The sequence below is a fragment of the Entamoeba invadens genome (assembly GCF_000330505.1).
Source record: "Entamoeba invadens IP1 unplaced genomic scaffold scaff_1105074725897, whole genome shotgun sequence".
NCBI lineage: Eukaryota > Evosea > Mastigamoebida > Endamoebidae > Entamoeba > Entamoeba invadens.
In genome coordinates, this window is record NW_004191676.1 from 147,884 (window position 1) to 166,897 (window position 19,014).

The 19,014-nt window shown below is 28.6% G+C and overlaps 4 protein-coding genes across 4 annotated transcripts; all 4 read right to left on the reverse strand.

Annotated features, from left to right (window-relative positions):
- Nucleotides 1–6,932: 6,932 nt before the first annotated feature.
- EIN_347140 (actin, putative) lies at nucleotides 6,933–7,280 on the reverse strand (the record flags this gene model as incomplete). The annotated part of the gene is made up of 1 exon (XM_004183325.1): nucleotides 6,933–7,280. The coding sequence occupies one exon, from the start codon at nucleotides 7,278–7,280 to the stop codon at nucleotides 6,933–6,935; it is 348 nt and encodes a 115-aa protein (XP_004183373.1).
- A 2,382-nt stretch (nucleotides 7,281–9,662) lies between these two features.
- On the reverse strand, nucleotides 9,663–13,812 carry EIN_347150 (protein serine/threonine kinase, putative; the record flags this gene model as incomplete). Its single annotated transcript, XM_004183326.1, has 2 exons — nucleotides 9,663–13,179; nucleotides 13,277–13,812. 2 exons carry the CDS (start codon nucleotides 13,810–13,812, stop codon nucleotides 9,663–9,665), a joined length of 4,053 nt encoding a protein of 1,350 aa, XP_004183374.1.
- Nucleotides 13,813–13,931: 119 nt separating this feature from the next.
- EIN_347160 (hypothetical protein) lies at nucleotides 13,932–15,914 on the reverse strand (the record flags this gene model as incomplete). The annotated part of the gene is made up of 1 exon (XM_004183327.1): nucleotides 13,932–15,914. The coding sequence occupies one exon, from the start codon at nucleotides 15,912–15,914 to the stop codon at nucleotides 13,932–13,934; it is 1,983 nt and encodes a 660-aa protein (XP_004183375.1).
- A 1,430-nt stretch (nucleotides 15,915–17,344) lies between these two features.
- EIN_347170 (hypothetical protein) lies at nucleotides 17,345–18,370 on the reverse strand (the record flags this gene model as incomplete). The annotated part of the gene is made up of 1 exon (XM_004183328.1): nucleotides 17,345–18,370. The coding sequence occupies one exon, from the start codon at nucleotides 18,368–18,370 to the stop codon at nucleotides 17,345–17,347; it is 1,026 nt and encodes a 341-aa protein (XP_004183376.1).
- Between the last annotated feature and the right edge of the window lie 644 nt (nucleotides 18,371–19,014).

The following is a 19,014-nucleotide window of genomic DNA, read 5'->3' on the forward strand; positions in this document are numbered from 1 at the left end:
GTTGTTTTTAATATTATTTTTAATCGATTTAAATAATTGATGTTGCGATAAATAAATTTAGATTTATAAATTATTATATTTAAAAACTATTAATTATTATAATTTAACCATTTATGTAACTAAAATCGTATTTTTGAAAAACTGGTTAAAAATAGTTTATTTACAATTATAAAATAGTTAAAAACGATGACTTATATTTTTCTTATTGTCAACTTAAATTGCATGACACCCATAGAATGATCATGAATTGATTCATTTGACACGAAGTATCGAATCCGTGGTTGTCGTTGTGTATTTCTTTTGAACTTTCAAGTGTTGAGTGGTTTTTATTACTTTTCAGACCCACCATTCAAATCAATTTTTGAAACAAGTTATAGTATAAATTATAATAAATTTATTAATGTTTTTAGTTATTTTGTTCTTCTTTATATAAGTATGTGCTTAAATCCCAAAATGTTACATATATTTAATGTAATAAAATGAACAAGATAGTCCATCAAATAGTAAGAAAGTTGTTGATTATCATTTTTATAATTAGTGGATAAAGGTATAAAAACACATTTAAAATAAATAACACATCATCTTTCACTTTGGCACCATGTTTTCTTAATAACGTATTGGGTTGATATCAGTCATTGTCTCCATGATGTTTTCAACAATTTTTATTGAAATGCACTTTTGGGCAAGCATTTTGGCTGGCGGGAAAACCCGCTTCACTACCATTTACTTGTTTTATTGTATAGAAAAATAACGTTTTTTGGCATTTTGCCGATTTTTAAAATAAAAAATAATTCGGTGGCGAAAAAACCTCTTTAAATCTTTTTGTCTTTTCGTAACCAAATTTTTATTGTTTTATGATAAAAACTTATCCAATAACCAAATAATGCCTTTTTTAAATGTGAAAAAATAGTGTGTTTTTTCTCGGCATACAAATATTTTTTAACCAAATGTATTGAATAACATACAAAAACACACAATAAACTTGAATTTATTCACCATACAGAAATGATTGCCGCACTTTCTGATCGTCCACAGTATCCTCCCAGTCTTTTTTAACATTTTTCTTCACGGCGGGAAACCCCGCTTTACAACCATTTAGTGATAAAATTACACACAATTATAACCAAAGTTTCAATTTGCCTCAAATAATTGAGGTTTTGGTGAAAAAAATGCAAAAAACACGAGAAATTCAAACGGACATGTGCAGCGCCCTTTTACCGCTTCTGATAATTTACACAAAATTATTCGTCTTACATTGTTTTTATTGACCAATATTAATAAATTGCTTCGTTTATTTTATAAAAAGTTTCAAAAAAGCAAGTACAGCAAAATAACGAGTCATTTATCGCTTGCTTGACAGGCACTTGAAAACCCTCTGGGAATGGATGCACTCACGTTCAGTTGGTGAGTAAGTCCAAAATGCGTTTTTTCAGTTTGGCAGTGAAATGCATTTCTGAACGAATGAGGAATCCAACAAGAGGGGGTGTTAAATAAAGGTGCAGTCTGTCTTTGCTGAGAGACATTGAAAAGTGGTGTATTAGAAACGTGTGCTAGGTTATATATTTACTGTGTTGCTCGAGGTGTAATCGATTTGACTGTTGAGTATTTGTTTAATGGACGATTAAAAAATGAAAAAAAATATTAAGGAGCGAAAGGGGGTGTGAAAAAAAGTACACTCGCGGGTTAGTGTTTTTGAGTTTTTTATTTCTGCAAAAAATTGAAAAAATATTTAATAAAAAGTTCATTATTTTTTCACTTAATTATATTAATTTTAAGATGTTTGTTTTTGGTTATTTTGACCTCAAAGAACAGTTTCTAAGCATGGTTAATCAATTTTCTGCTTTATGCCAAAACTTTTTAGGCCTTTTTTCACCTAAGCCTTAATCCTAATACGTGTCGCTGACTGTGGGCGATTTCTATATTTAAAAAATAGCAGTTTTCGGTTTTAGGGTTTCTAATATAAGGATTGTTAAGTTAGATACTTTTATACCTAACAAATGGGCTATATTTACCACAAACATCCCGATTATTTTAAAAAACATAATGTATTTTTAATAGAGAAACAATAAAAATAACAGCACTTACAAACGCGTCGTTTCAGGTGAAATAAAATGGTATAATAATAACAATAATATAGTATAACAGTCTTTATTTGGATTAGTTAAATAATTAGTATTTTTACTATTTAGATTGAGAAAATTATAGGTTGTGACATGGAATAAATATAATATTAAATATAGTTTTTGAATAATTTTGATTAATAGTATAATTAATTATAATTTACAATAAATTTTGAAAATATAACAATTATAATAATAAATAAATAAATTAACTATATTACATAATAATATTGTTTTATAATTAATATGGTTATAAATAAAAAATGTTAATATTATAATTAATAAATCCATATATTTATTATTATTGTATTATATAAAATATAGTTTGTAAGTTATCTTTAGTTCAGTCAGCTAACAGGGTATATCGTTAACTATCCATATGGTATTTAGATTACTTTTCAAATTAATTTCACAAATTACTTTACCTTCTTTGTCACATTTGATTCATTGTTTATATTATGTATTCATTTATTAACATTGTATCATCTAATTTGAAAATGAACATTTATTTTATATCACATATTTTATAATTATTATTTAAATTTATATATAATGTTATTTTATATACAAACTATAATAAACAAAAGAGTTAACCAAACCCACCTTAAGAACAATCAATTACATTAACTATTTGTTTTATTTCTTTTGCATGAAATTACTATTAACATTTGTTATTATGGGTTTTTATGTTTATATTAATTCATTATACTAATAACATGTAACACTTAATTAAATAATTATATTAACCATTTACTATTATATTTTACTAAAAATAATAACTATTAATATAATTAATATTAAACTTTAATTAATAATAATTAGTTATTATATATGATAATTTTTATTCGAATAGAATAATTACATTTAAATATTTAAAAATCAAAAAAATAAACAATCAATATAAACAATGTAATGAGTTATTTGAATATGTTTACGATTAAATTTTATAGTGACACATTCTTTTTATTACAATGTTGTATGTTATACATTCTAAAAAGTAATTAACACAAGAAGGTTTTAGACTATTTTCATTTATCAATCAATCTTTTCAATCATAGAAAGTTTGTTTAAACTTGACTATCCTTTAAATCGTTTATATTATTGGTTTTTGAGAACAATAATCAATTTGTTTAATAAACAGAATAATATTCACTCATATAAGTAATAAAATTTAAAACACACAAATAGATACATTTAAACAATTGCACATAAATCCATTAATCTGTTTTTGTGGCAATAATTATAGCTTCATATTGTATTGTTTTAGTTGATTGTGTTCAATTGTTTGTTCTTTTTGTATTGTCATTATTATTTGTATTATTAAACACCAAAAGGCACAACACATATACTCGTTGCTGATGCCTCAAAAAGACTGGATTGAAATTCAATAATGAGGTCATTGAATGGTGTAAATACCACAAACTACGTGTACAAAACAAATTTAATTCGTTTATGACTTCGTATCACATTTTTAACAAAAGTTTGAGATTGTAAACATTTGAAAAGTTTCCGAAAAAATCTTAGGAAAAACTACATTTTACTCTAAAACGAACTTTAAACACCTAATATTAATCAACATATTGATTTTTGAAGAATTCTATATGGTCAAAATGTAAATAATAACCAAAACAAGATTAATAAATTAAAAACCCACTTTTTGATTTCCTTGACATCAAACAGAGCATTTATTGATTTGTCGTTCATGTTGCTTTTGTTTTAAACAAAGTGAATGTATTATATGTCGCATTTGGTTGTTTTTTGCAATTTAATTGTTAGTACTTTATACTTGTTTAAGAAAAGCTAGATTATTTAATTTTATTTGTTTATTAAAAAAATATTTAATTAAACATATTTTTTATTTTAATTTAATATAAAAATATTAATTATTTTTTATAAATATATATATTAATAAATAAATATAATTAATATTTAAAATAATAATATAAATTATTATCGATTTTTCATCAAACAAGAAAAATAATAGTTTAAATTTTAATGTTTTAAACTATACATTATTAGTAATAAAATAATATTTGTTTTTAATATTTTTATTAATAAAATTAACAATTGTTTATTTTTTGATTTTTGGACTCAATAAACAAACACTAGGGTTAATAATCTTACCGAAATTATTCAAAAAAAGAGTTTTTTGAATGATTAATTATTGTTTTTATTGAATAAAAGAATTTTTATGAAATAGTTAAATTATTTAAAAGAAGTAATAATTATTTTTGGAGATAAAAACCCATTATATTACGTTTATCATATTTCAATTATCTGCTGAATTACAACTATATTAGGCAAATATTAATATTTTTCTTCAACAATTGGATTTCAAATGGTTTTGCTTCTTTTGTGTTCTTAAAAAATGTTTGTTGCAAAAACTACAAAAAACAATATAATTTTGGTCAAAAAATCAGATTAATCCAAAAATAAGCTGCAATTTTGGGACTGGACGATTTAGTAAACAGGCTTTTGATTAACCATGTTCGAAGTCAATCTTTGTTGCTCTTCCTTTTATCATTCGGCAAATCCAGCCTTTATCTTTTAAATAAAATAATTCTCAAATTTCAATAACAAACATCGGCATCTTGAAAAAGTCAGAAAGATTCTTGTAAACCTTGTTTTTTGAATCAAATCGAAGAAAAGGAAGAAAAATAAACTATACAAAAAACTATAATCATATTATCATTTTACTATTAAATTATCAAAGGCGGTTTTTTCCTAAAGCGGTTTTTTCCACCCCTTTAATACATTATTTGAATGTTTAAACCATGGGTCGGCACAATTCTGGTAATAGTATATAAATTAGGTAGATTTAGGGGGCACTCCATTTTATCTATATTTTAATTAAATAGCGAGAAAACTGAATTTTCACAAAATATCGACATCTTTGATATCTCTAGAATCTCACATTCATTTAGGAACCTTTGGTCCGTTCGGTTTAAATTTATATTTAGTAAATTTATATTAATGTAATTTTTATCTTCCTTAAAATGACGGAAGAGTATATGAATGAAGTGTTTAAAAAGTATATCGAGCTTTGTCCTTTACGGTTATTATATAATTTAAATACAGATGAAGATATAGATGAATTTATAGATGATTCTGAAATTATAAGTGAAAATGTAAATGATTATGTTTATTATAATGAAGAAGATAATAAAGTTGTAGCTAACTTAGAATGTGATTGTTCTAAATTTAAAACAAGAATTAATAAATTTAAAGAAGTCTTTAATGAGTTTATTAGAAATAAAAATATAAAAAATTTAATTGTAAAATATTATGTTAGTCCTAATGTTATTTTAAAAGGTTATGAAATATTGACGTGTTTAAAAAATAAAGATAATTATCAAAATTTCAAAACTTTATGGATCATGGTTATTGTAAAGGAAAAGATGGTAGAATTTTCAATGTAATGAAATTACATTGATGATAATTTAATAGATATTTCATAAACTGTAAAAACAAAGTTATATATTTTTTATCTTATCTGAAGATATCTATTTAGTATGTTATTTTTATAGTTATTATAATAATGCTGTTATATTACTTTATTAATAATATATTTAGTAATGAATAAATAATATATTTTTATTTTTATCTTAATATAAATAAGTACAGATAACGACGAAGTAGGAACATGTAGTGGCGTCTCAGACGCAGCAAAGCAAAATACTTCTCAATCAAAAACAAAGTCATTAATAATAATAATATAAATTATAAGTAAAATTTAAACATAAAAAACTAAAACAAATAAATTGTTTAAATATAATAATAATTATTTATTAACCCTTCGAGGACTGAAAATTTTTTATTTTTTTATTTTTTTTTCAGAAAAAAATTTCAAAAAATAATTTCACTTTTCCAAAAAATGAAAATAATGGCGACTTTTCATGAACAATTTAGAACGCTTTTTGACTTTTTCTATAAAATAGTTCAACTCAAATTCAAACTTTTGAATTATTTATAAAACATTTCATCATTCATTAACTCAAATTAATTGGTTTTTGTTAAAGATTTGTCCTTCAATCAATAAAATATATAATTTAACAAATTAATATTAGTAATATAAATAATACGAAAATGAACTGTTTTTGTAAACAAATAAAAATGGTAATAAAAATTGATTAAATCATATTATCAAATATTTAAGTTTTTTAAAAAACAATATAAAAAACACTTAAAAAGTGTGCAAATTAGTGGGTTTGATATAACCAATAAGATTGGTTCAAACCGAAATAAAATAAAAACACAACAAAAATATTGTTGTTGAAATAAAAAATGGATTCCACTCAAACTAAAAATACTTAGAGAACCAAATAACATCAAAATATTACGATAAAAACCCAATGCTTACTATTAATTTTGTTTGTTATTCATCTAACACAACAATAACATTAAATTAATTATCTTATATGGTAAAACAACACAATAAAACATCAATTTAAGTCGAGAAAAAATAGCGGTTTTGGATACATTATACAATGCGTGACAAAAGAATAATAAATTGTATAGTAATATTAATTATAAATAAACTATAATATATCACTTGTGAATAATAAAAACGATAGTAAATTTATTATATATTTTATGATAGATTATAACAATAATAATATTAAAATCAAACCAAATAAACACCTACACAAATATAATTAAATTGAGCCAAGAATGAACAGCCTTGATTATGCCATTTCATTTCTCATATGCAACTTTCTCCTTCTCATGTCTGTAGTTAATGCCTGGGTACATTAAATTCAATCATAGGAGATGATGCTTAAAATAACTGGTTTCTGATATCGACATCGCATTTCATGATTGAGTTGTAAATTGTCTCGTGGATACCTGATGCTTCCATACCAAGGAATGATGGCTAGTGGTGTGCTTCTGGACATCTGAATCTCTTGTTGCCAATTGTGATGAATTGACCATTTGGAAGTTAATGTGACTTCTCGAGTTCTGATGATGAGGCAGCCTTTGTATTTCTTCGTCGAAGTCAAGAGCGACATGGCAGAGCTTCTCATTGATGTCTCTGACAATTTCTCTTTCAGCAGTTGTAATGAAAGCATAACATCTCTCAGTCAAGATCTTCATGAGGTAGTCAGTGAGATCACGACCAGCAAGATCAATTCTGAGGAGTTTGGGAGTGAGAAACCTCATTAGATTGGGATGGAGGGAAGAGTGCTTTTGGTCATCTGAATCTCTCGTTTCCAATGGTGATAACTTCCCTGTTTGAAAATTTGTTTTATTTTTCGAGTTCTGATGATGAGGCAGATTTTTGCATTTTTTCGTCAAATCAAATGCAAGGCGGCAAAGTTATTTATAGTAATAAGTAATTACTTATTTTTGAATTTTTATTCCAAATATAACAAGAAATTTGTGTGTTATTTCACACAATTATTTAATGTTGATTTACGATATTTATTCGAATTTCAAATGTTTTTTCGGGATATAAGGATTAAAAAATGATAATTTTTGATTATAAATTGGTTTTGCACATTTTCGGTTTTAAAATAGTGCAATTTTAAACTATAAATCTATTTATAACAAATCTTGAAATAACCAACTCAATTATCGTGTTTATTCAAATTTATGTCAAGTATATTCTTTGTTTTATCACAAACTTTTTTGTTTGTGGAAAGTGATGTTGTTTTATGTAAGATTTAATTAGTACTTTTAATTAATTTAAACCATTTTATTGTTTAGCAATCTTCAAATAAAAACGCTAAAATGTTCTTTGCATTTTATTTGTTAAAATAGTATTCATTAATTAAAAATAACTATAAATGTTAATTTGCTAAGATCGTTGCAAAAAATGTTGTTGTTAATGCTAATGGTTTTTTTCTGTTTGTTTTTTGAATACAATTTGCAAAACTAATAGTTTTTTACAATAAAAGACTTTTTATAAAACAAAAAAATGGAACATGAACATGTTAAAGATTTAAAGCAAAAATGAAATTTATAAAACTAAAATGCATAATAACAAAACAAATATTTTTTTGTTCGATTTTTTGGCTTTGATTTTTTGGTTGTTATGGCAGATCTTTTAAATAAAATTTCAGTTGACGAGTTTTTGTAGATCGCGATTAGTTGTAAAAATAAAACAATTAAAGCAAAGTATTTTTTTTGTGTTAAAAAACGGGCAAACAGCAATTATTTTGTCAACTGTTGCGCACCCTAATTATAACATAAGTATGTCAGATTTTTAATATAATTTATAATTATATAATAGTTTTCTAAAAACTTAATTTTTTTATTTAAGTAATTATTATAGTTTAAAATAATAAACTGAAATTTCAATTCGATTTAAATTAAAAATGTTATTATTATTAATAAATTAATAAAAGTTTAAAATTTATAATATATAGTTTGTTTGGTTATGAATATTTTATTTTTAAATCTATATTTTTACCAAAAAGTTATTTTTACTGTCATCTATTTTGAGAAGATTTTTATTGTTATGTAATAACCCGAATTTATAAATAAGTTATTTTTTCTTTTTTTGCCATACAGCAATTTTGCCGAAAAAAAATGATATTTCAGTCTTTTTTTCTTGAAAGGGAATTTTTGCCGAACCATGAACAGAGGACTTGCTTCACCTTGTGTGAAAATATAAGTTTGTGGTGCGTCTATTTATTTTTGTGAATGAAATATAAAAATTACAATATTGAAATTATTTGTGATGGTATTAATAATTTTTTTTTGCATGGTCTATTCATTAATTATGCTGGACTTATAATTGTAGGTGGTGTTTAATTAAAATATGTGACGAAATAATTAAAATTTTGACTAAATAATTAATAAACTGACTTAATAATTATTGAAAATGGTGGGAATTGAAAACTTAGTGAATAACAATCTTTATGTTTTATTAATTTAAAATTATTTAAATAATAAAATTATTCAATTAAATTATATTTTACTTTGTTTTATTAATTAAAACAAATTTTTATAATATTTTTAGTTTTAAAATAAATAACAAAATAACATTATATATTTTACTATTATTATTAGTTTTGTTAATCAATAGTTATAGTATAAATATAATTATTCTAATGATAATAAACTATTACATAAAAAAAATCCACTTTCATTGCGCTGAAAGTGAAGAATTTGGGATGCAACGAAAATCAATTTATCGACACAATCAGTGACACTTACAAACAGTGTGAGAGGGATATGACAAGTTACGACCAAGTGCTCGGCAGATGTTTTTATACTAAATGTGATGAAAGAAAGTATGTTGAAAAAGGAAAGTATGTTACTTGTGAAGAACAATATGAATTGCCATGCCTCTCAGAAGAATGTAAGGTCTGCACGGCGGTTTCTATAAGTGTAAACATTGTAACAGAGATATTTTTTGTTCTCGTGATGTTGTTATTATTGATTATGCTTTACAATTAATAATTAATTAATTAATAGAAGTTTAATAATTTTTAATAATATTATAATAATTATATTATTTATTATAATATTTAAATATTATATATTATAATAAATAATATTATAATTATAATAAACACAAAACCCAGTAATTTAGACTTAAAACGAATCAAGAAGCGTCTGGAGTTGTTCTGCTACTTTTTCAATATTAATTCTCTTATCAGCTTTATTTTCCCACATCTTTGAAATAATGTTGTAAGCGTCTTGGTTCATATTATCAAGGCATTCCAGTCTTTTTCCACTTGTTACAAAGTCTGCGATACTCCAAGCAAAATTGAACCTTTGTTTTGGGAATGCTTCACCCCATATAAGTGCTTCATAAAACGTGACTCCTAAAGAATACACATCAGACGACATCTTATAGTGTTGTTTGTTCAAGACTTCAGGAGCCATATACTTAGGAGTACCGATACCTTTTGTGAAAGTCATGTTAGTCATCATTTGATTGACGTTTCTAGATGACCCGAAATCTGTCAATTTGCCATTAGCCTTGATGTTCTCTTCCAACGTGATAACAAGAATATTATCTGGTTTGATGTCTCTGTGTAAGATGCCATTTTCGTGTAAATATTTGATGCCATAAGTAGCATCTAAGATGATCTTCACCTTCATCTTGTCTGCTATTTGTTTCTCTTTATTAAACATATCAGCCAAACTTCCATGTTCCGCAAATTCAGTGACCATACACACATGACTTGGTATGTAACACGCTCCATAGAAGTGGATGATGTAATCACTTCTAAATTTGTCCAACATGGCAACTTCCTTTGTAAACTCCTCTATTGCACTCTTTGTCGCTTGTGCATTCTTCATCTTCTTGATCGCCACTGTCTTTTCGTGGTATTTTCCTTTGTAAACGATACCAAAAGAGCCTTCACCAAGCTTCTTCTCATCGATCAACTCATGATAATCCAATTTTGTGGAGTTCGCAGTGGACGTCTCGACTTTGATCTTCTCGTTATATTGTACACCAGTTTCTATGTCAAGTGCAATGACCATAATGTCTTCTTTTAAATGACATGAACACAACGGCTTGATGAATATCTCAAATTCACAAGCTTCTCCTCTTTTTAAAGTAATTAAAGTAGGCACCGTTCGTATTTCATAGTGGTCACACCCTTCTAATACACTAAATTGGACTTTCATGTTGTGTTTTGTGGTGTTTCCAATACATATTAAGTCGCGGGTCTCTGAATCTACTGGAATAGCAGAGTCATCCTCTAAATTGAATTTAATCAACTTCTTATTTGAAGATAGAACTGAATTGATTTGAACCATTTCAATGTTCGATCGCTTCATTTCAAAGACACAGATGTTTTTCATTTTCTTCTTCTCTTTTCGACTTAATATGAGGAGGTAGACAACTACTAATATCAATGCGATAATGATTATGAAGAAGATAAAGATGGCTACAGGTATACCAATAACTATTCCATAATTCGTCTTAGAAACACAACTCTCACCATCATCTGTAACTTTGTTACTCCCTTCACATGAAGTACACTTCGAGTTGTCTGCTGATGTACAATGTGATACCGTGCGATAATCGACACAACTTCCTTTCACTAAAACTTCATCGACTCCACAGGATAAACACTCTTCACTATTTACACAGGTCGCACAACTCTCTTTGCATGAGAAACAACGTCCATTTTGTAAATAATAAGACTCATTACAAAGTAAACACCCCACGAGATTTGATTGTAAACAGTTTGAGAGTGTTGTGTTTGATGAACATAATTTGTTTGATTCACTTTGAATTTTGAAGTACCCATCTTTACATGACAAACACTCATCTTTCTTCAAACACATATCACACGACTCGTCACATGCATCACAATCTTTCTCGACTTTGTAATACCCAACTTTGCAAATAGCACATCCGCCACCAGCGGGTAATGTCACTTCACACTTTTTGGCCAATCCACCAAGTGTTTGGCATTTCATAGACAAGTCAAGAAAGTACCCACTGTTACATGTGGTGCAATATGTTGCATTGTAGCAACTCAGACAGTCATTCAAACACTTCTCACAACTGTTTTTGTTCAGGTAATACCCATTTGGACATCGCTGGCATCCTTTGTTGTTTCGTGTCAAACAGTCGACTTCTTCTTGTGTTTTCAGTGCACTTTTCATGTTGTACACTGACGTCTTTGTTTCGTTGACTTTATTGAGATCATCAAATTGTTCAGCACACACACCATCTTTCATGTTGAATGCGTCTTGGCACTCAATGCATTTTGTGGTGTTGAGTGAGTAGTATTTGCAGTGCAACTCAACATCCGCTTTTGTGCAGAAGTCGTACTTGCCTTCAATGTTCTTTGTGTCAACTTGGTAATACCCAGCCTCACATTGCGCACACCCACTCTGACTTGTGCGTTTACAGTTGACTTGTTCCTTGTTTACACACCGATTAGTGCTGTACATCAAGTAATTCACTTTGCATATTTGACACGTTCCTCCAACACAGATATCACAGTTTTCAGTCTCGCATTTCGAACACTTTCCTTTGCTAATTTCCATGTCATTTTCTTTGCATTGCACACACAGCCCATCGACAACCGAGTTGCATTGTGTATCGGTAGTGCACGCCATCTGTTGTACATCAAGTATTGTTGAATCGCCACATGTCAAATATTTGTTTTGAGTTGAACAAACTGCATTTGATACACCACAACTGTCACACGTGTTTTGTTTTGTCAAATACGTTCCTGCTTTACAACCAAAAGCAACTCCATTTCTCACCAACCCATACACACTCTGTTGTTCACACACACCACCGTTGTTCAGAATATTATCATCATCACATGTAATACACGTCGAAATGCCCTTCTCTGATTTCTGGTATTTACAGCGATCCATTTTAGCTGTACATTTTGAGTTGATTGATATTTGGTCTGAACAGTCACACGAAGTTAAAGTCAGTGATTCACAACTACCAGATGAAACACATTGTGAGTTGGAAACAAAGAAAGTGTCACTGCAGTCCAGACAACTTTCTTTGTTTTGTAATATGTCACAGTTAATATTGTTCTTAACACAACTTGGGGTGCCTGTTGTGTTGTCATAATATTTATTTGGTTGGCACAATTCACATTTTGTGTCATTCAAAACGTAAGGGGAAATGCACAAGTTACATCTTGCTTTGCCAACAGCGATTGTATCACATGTGTTGCAATTGTCGATTGTGTTGTAACACTTTGAGCATGTTGTTTCGCTGAACTTGTATTCGCCAATTGGACAGCTTTCACAACCACCACTCTTCTGGATAAACGGATCTTTGCATGTCAAACACTTCTTTGCATCGGATGAACATGCGTTGCAATTTGGTATCGTAAAACATGCAACACATTTGCCAGATGTTTCATCGGGATAGAACCCAATTGCACACACTTTGCACTTCCTTGAAAAGTTTGGTGAACAGGTGATGCAATTTGTGTCAAATGAATTGCAGGCAACACACACTTTGCCTGGTGGATCAGTGAAGACGTTGTTTGTAATACAGCTTGTGCAGACACCAGTTGACGTGTTGCATTGCCCATTGCATGTTGCGTCACACAGAGTGCATATCCCGTTTGTGTTTGGATACATCCCACTATCACACATTGCACTCTCTCTTATCACTAACACATTTTGCAAGGTTAGGGTCAAAAGTTCTGCACATGACACATTTATTGGTGATTGGTGATGTTGGCACAGATCCACTTGTGCACCCAGCACATACTCCTGTTGTTGTATCGCACTTTCCACCACATGTTGCATCACAGCTCTGGCACATGTAGTCATCAAATGTCTTTGGGTAATACCCCGTGTTGCATTGTTTGCACTTCCTAGTTGAGTCTGATGCGCATGTGATGCAATTGGCGTCAAATGTCGAACAGCTCTCACATTGGTCAGTCTTTGTGCTTTGAAACACGTAATTTGTATCACACTGGTTGCAAATCCCACTCGTTGGGTCACACGCACCAGATGCACAGTGCAACCCACACCCAACACACTTCCCACTTGTTGTGTTTGGACGAAGACCGCTTTTACATGTTGTACAAACACGACTTGAGTCAACAGAACACGTCACGCAATTCGAATCAAAAGTGGAACACATTTCGCATTGTATCGACATTGGTTCTGTAACAACCCAATTTGCTGTTGAACACTTTTTACAGTTACCATTTGTAGTGTCACAATCGGCACACGTTGAGTCACAGTTGACACAAATAACATCGCCAATTTTTTGTTTAAATGGGTACATCTTGTTTGTGCAATTTATACAAGTGCGGGTGTCGTTCTCAGCACATTGAATACAATTAGTGTCAAAATTAGAACATTTTTGACAAGTTGATTGTGTTGGGTAATAAGGAACATAGCTACTCACGCATTTGGTACAAATTCCATTTGTTCCATCACAGTTGTCCAAACAGGTTGAATCACATTTGATGCAAGTCCCATTACTGGCAGGTCTGTTATATCTTTACAAGTTATACACTTTCTCTCTCCGTTTGAAGCACATGTCTGACAAATAGGATCAAATGATTGACAAGACTCACATATTAAAGACTGTTTATCAAGTTTTAAAACATAACCAAGTTTGCACGAAGTACAATACCCGTATTCTTGATCACATTTGTTTCCACAAGTCTCATCACATTGTTGACACATAAATGGTGAAACAGTTTGTGGGTAATAACTAGCTTTACATTTGTTGCATTTTCTTGTTGTTTTTAAACATGTTTCGCAATTGGAATCAAAATCAGAACATAAACCACAGTCTACACCTGGAGTTGATGTTATTGTGTAATTGTCAGCACATGTCTGACATTCTCCAGTGACAGTGTTACACCCATTCGATTCACATGTTAAAGAACATTTGATACACATGTTAGTTGAAGAAGATGGATAATACCCACTTTGACACTCATAACACCTTCTAAGAAAACTTGAATCACATGTTTTGCAATTTATATCAAAAGAAGAACACAAATCACATTCGATTGTTTTGGGATTTTGGAACACGTAGTTTTGCTGGCACTCTATACATTCTGCACTTGTCGTGGAACACAAAGAACACGTGTTAGGACATGTTACACAAACACCACTTTGAAGGTAAAACCCCGTTTTACACATCAAACACTCATCAGAAGTACAAGTTAAACATCCTTCTTTGCAAGCAATACATTGATATTCATAATAATATTGAACATAATTATAAACTTGTTTCTCATAATAACCTTCTGAACACGTCCCTTTTATACAAACTGTATCTGATTTACATCTCAAACAATTTATACATTTTTTACAAGAGTATAAATCTAAGTAATATCCAATCAAACACGTTTCACAATAAATTTGTCCCGACTCGTAATAACACGTAGAACACCCCTCTGGACAAACAAAACAAGAATTATCATAAATGTAATAACCATTGATGCAAATATCACATTTTTCCTTTGAAGAACATAAACCACATTCATTCATACATTTATTACAAACATCGATATCGAAATAAAATCCCTTTTCACATTTGTAACAAAACCCATAATAGTTATTTGAGTATTTAGAATTGCAAGATGTACATTTATCTTTATACAAACAGGTGAGGCATCGACTTCGACAATTTACACAGTCGTGACCATCATAATATTTACCACGTTCGCATATGTGGCAATAATTGTCGTAATAGTTTGTGTAATCATTCTTGCATTGTTTACAAGTACCTGCAGTTCCTTTCGACCCAGCAACATCTCCACTATAGCAGTTTTGTACTCTACATTTTTTATTTGAATCCAAATAATTTTCGTTGTCAGTGCCACACCACCAATACTGTGTTGTTGTCAGTACGTTTGCACATTGAACAATTTCACCATCATAACCATCATTAATGTCATACATCGGGCTATATCCATCTTCACATTGTTTGCAACTCATTTTGCCACTCATACAACTTAAGCAATATTTGTTATAATAACCGCCACAGTTAACTCCTCCACTTTTTAAATTGGAAGTGTTGTTTTTTGATGTTTTCATAAAATCATTAAATAAAAAATATTCAGAATTTTCAACGTTTTTATTGACCAACATTTCGTTTTTTGTTTTGATAAGTAGCTTGGTGTTATTTAATAAAATCCATATTGAAACCAAATCATTTGGAATATCAATTTCTAATGCTAAGATTGAAGTACACGTTATTCTGACAATTTGTGAATTCCCACCAAAAAGACTTAGCGATTCATTTGTGTAAGAAACAAAAGACGAGTCGCAATGTTCTTTTTTCTCGTTAAAACATTGTAACATGTCACCCTCCCAACACCAGTCAATGGATAAAGCAAACATAAACATTGTAAAAAAGCATAACATGATGTTTAAGTCATTTTAAAGTTCTTTTTGTATAAAAAACAACGAATAAAATTAATCCTGCCAATAACAATTGTTGAACAACAAAAAAAACTAATTATATTTTTTTGTTTGTGTTAATATGTACTATAATTTATAATTAAATATTATTATTTTTATAATTAAGTTATTCAGAACAATAATCGAACTATTCCGAGAGTATTTGAAATGTTATTTGGTGTTTTTTAATTGACATTTTATTTATAATGAGTGTTAAAACTAATTGAAATTAAATTTTTACTTAACACTTTCATAACCTAAAGCTTTTTTTTAAGAAGAAAAATAAGTAAAGAAAAAATTGTTCAAATCATTTTTTTCTTTTATTTTATTCCAAAAACCCTTTCTAACCCAAACCGGCCAATAGTCAGTTTTATTTTACTTAAAATAATTAACAAATTACAACTCAATTACCTAAGATTGATCAAAAATAATCTTTTTGGATGAAATTTCATATCGCTTTATTGTGTTTCAACATTACAATTAAAAGGCTAATTAGTCAATCCACTAAATAACAAACAATGTCAAATAGTCACATTAACAAATATAACGACAATATAAACACCAATATCGTTATAATCAAATGACAATATACTTTTTATATAAAAACAACCAAATATATTAAACCATCATTGGACCCCATCTTTCTTTTTGATGCTTTGCTCTTGTTTAACACAAAAAACTCAACGTAGCATCAAAAACAGATGAAGTTGTTACTTCACATAACACTTAACACTTCATGTTAAGTGTGATCAAAAAATAAACAATTCAAATTTGAGTTGATTATAAAATAAATAAAAAATTTCAAAAATTTGTTTTGTGTATAAAGGCAAAAAAAGGGTTTAGGTAAAAAAATAAAAACTTATTATTATAACGTTTCGGTTTTGAACGTGTTAATTCACTTTTACTTATTAAACTTTTGTTGTTCTGTTTTATTTCTCGAAACCATTGAAGAGATTTGTTAACACTACTTTTTAAACTCGTTGGTACCAAAATCAGTCGATGTGTTCCACCAAAATCAGTATCAATTACATTGCAGTTTATGTTGATATTATTTACTGAAAATATCAACTTTTAAAACCAGATAAACTTAAGTCACAAATCAGTTTCCCACATATAGTGAATAAAATTTGATTGTGCTGTTGAGTATTCATAACAGGTACTTTGTTGAATTTTTTTTATTTGTAAAATAATTAAAATAGTACAGTAAAAATTCTATCGGTATGTGACTCTATCTGTGTGTGGTTTTGGCCAATCAAAAGTGGCCTACACACTGATAGAATTTTTACTGTATATAAAATATGAAATTCAATTTTTCCATAGTCCAATACAATATTGTACTTACAATTTATAAACATATTAAAACGAATATAAATATAATAGTTATACTTATTCAGTTAAACCAATCTCCATTGAGTTGATTTAACATCAAACTTATGCATTGCGACAGGTGAGCATTGTGTGTTATTATAATATATGACTTTGTCTTTGACTGCCATTGTATAACGTCCAATATAACACAACTTTTGCTCGCATGTGATACTCTTCATGCCAACCTCATCGAAACTACCGTTATAATACAACACATTTAAAAGTGCTTGGTCGTACCCCCAGTGTTTATTCGTCTTATCCATTTTTGATGTATAAATTTGAAGCACTTTTCTCATCTTTTCTACACCGCCATACCCAAACCCTCCGTTCAATGACGGAAGTTTCCTCTTCACAAAATCATCTCTAACTTCCTTTGAAAAATACGATCTTAACCATTCGGCATGCGATCGATATGAAAATGGCCCGTAACACTGTTCCGGTATTTTGAAGCCAAAACACTCGACCAACCACCCAATGTCGTCCTCTGAAAATGTCGCGAAAAAATCGTTGAAAAATGCGACATCTTTTGGGTCGATAAATATAATTCTTGAAATTTTGTTGTAATTTGCTTCAATAAAATTGTAGTAACAATTGTATCGCGCAATCACGGCGTTTTCTCTGGGCGGTTTTGCGACTTTTTGTATTTCAATGTTTAACTTGGCAAGACGTGGTAAATCATCAGTACACTTTGGATTTGGTAACGAAAATAATAGTAGAACAATGTGCGCATTTGGCATCGAAGAGCGGGCCAAGTTAAGACTATCCCACATCGTACGTGAAACACATTTGTTACGAAAATCAAAGGATCCAATAACATAATCTTTTTCACTATTTGGAGGGTGTGAAAACACTTTCCCACAGTCGCCATTGTAATTGAATTTCGAGACGTCAATGAACGAATTGTTAAATTTGGGAAATGTGATTTTCATTGTTTCTGGTTTTGGAAATATTTTGTTGGTGTTGTTTTGTTTAAAAATACCAAGTGTAATAAAGAATACAAATAACAAACAAAACACAATTATTGATAAGATTATCACATGAGGAAATCGCATTTTTTATTTTTTAGTTTTTTAGTTTTTTAATTTGTTGATGTTATGTTTTAACCCTAATCAATTGTAATTGTTTTGCTATTCATTTTTTGAAACAACATTAAAATGCAAATTAATGTGTATTATAATTATCAATTAATTATTCAAAAAACATATTTTACAAATGGAAAAATCGTAAAACTGATTATATTTTTAACTAAATAAAAAAATTAAATAAATTTAAAGTTCATTCAATTAAATTTCAACAAATCTTCAAACATTTATCATTTACACGACACACTTTCGTAACATATTGCCTTTTTAACAACAAATAACCGATTGTTAATATATCAATAATTAAAAATTTATAAGGAACATTTTTTAACTGCAAACTGTTTGGACTATAATTTATTAAATCAACTTTTAATAAATAACATAAATTATCAATCGTTTATTTTCAACCAAAATTTTCATTACAAAGAGACACACTTTAACGGAGAAGCGTTTGAAAATAAAATTGTAAAGTTTTTATTTTCAAATAATCACAAAAATAGTCATGAACAATAAAAATATTGTTAGATAAATATTAACATTACGAAGTGAAAACTGGATAATTTATATCATTGTTTTTATACTTCAATAAGTCACTTTTTTCAATTTTGCATTTG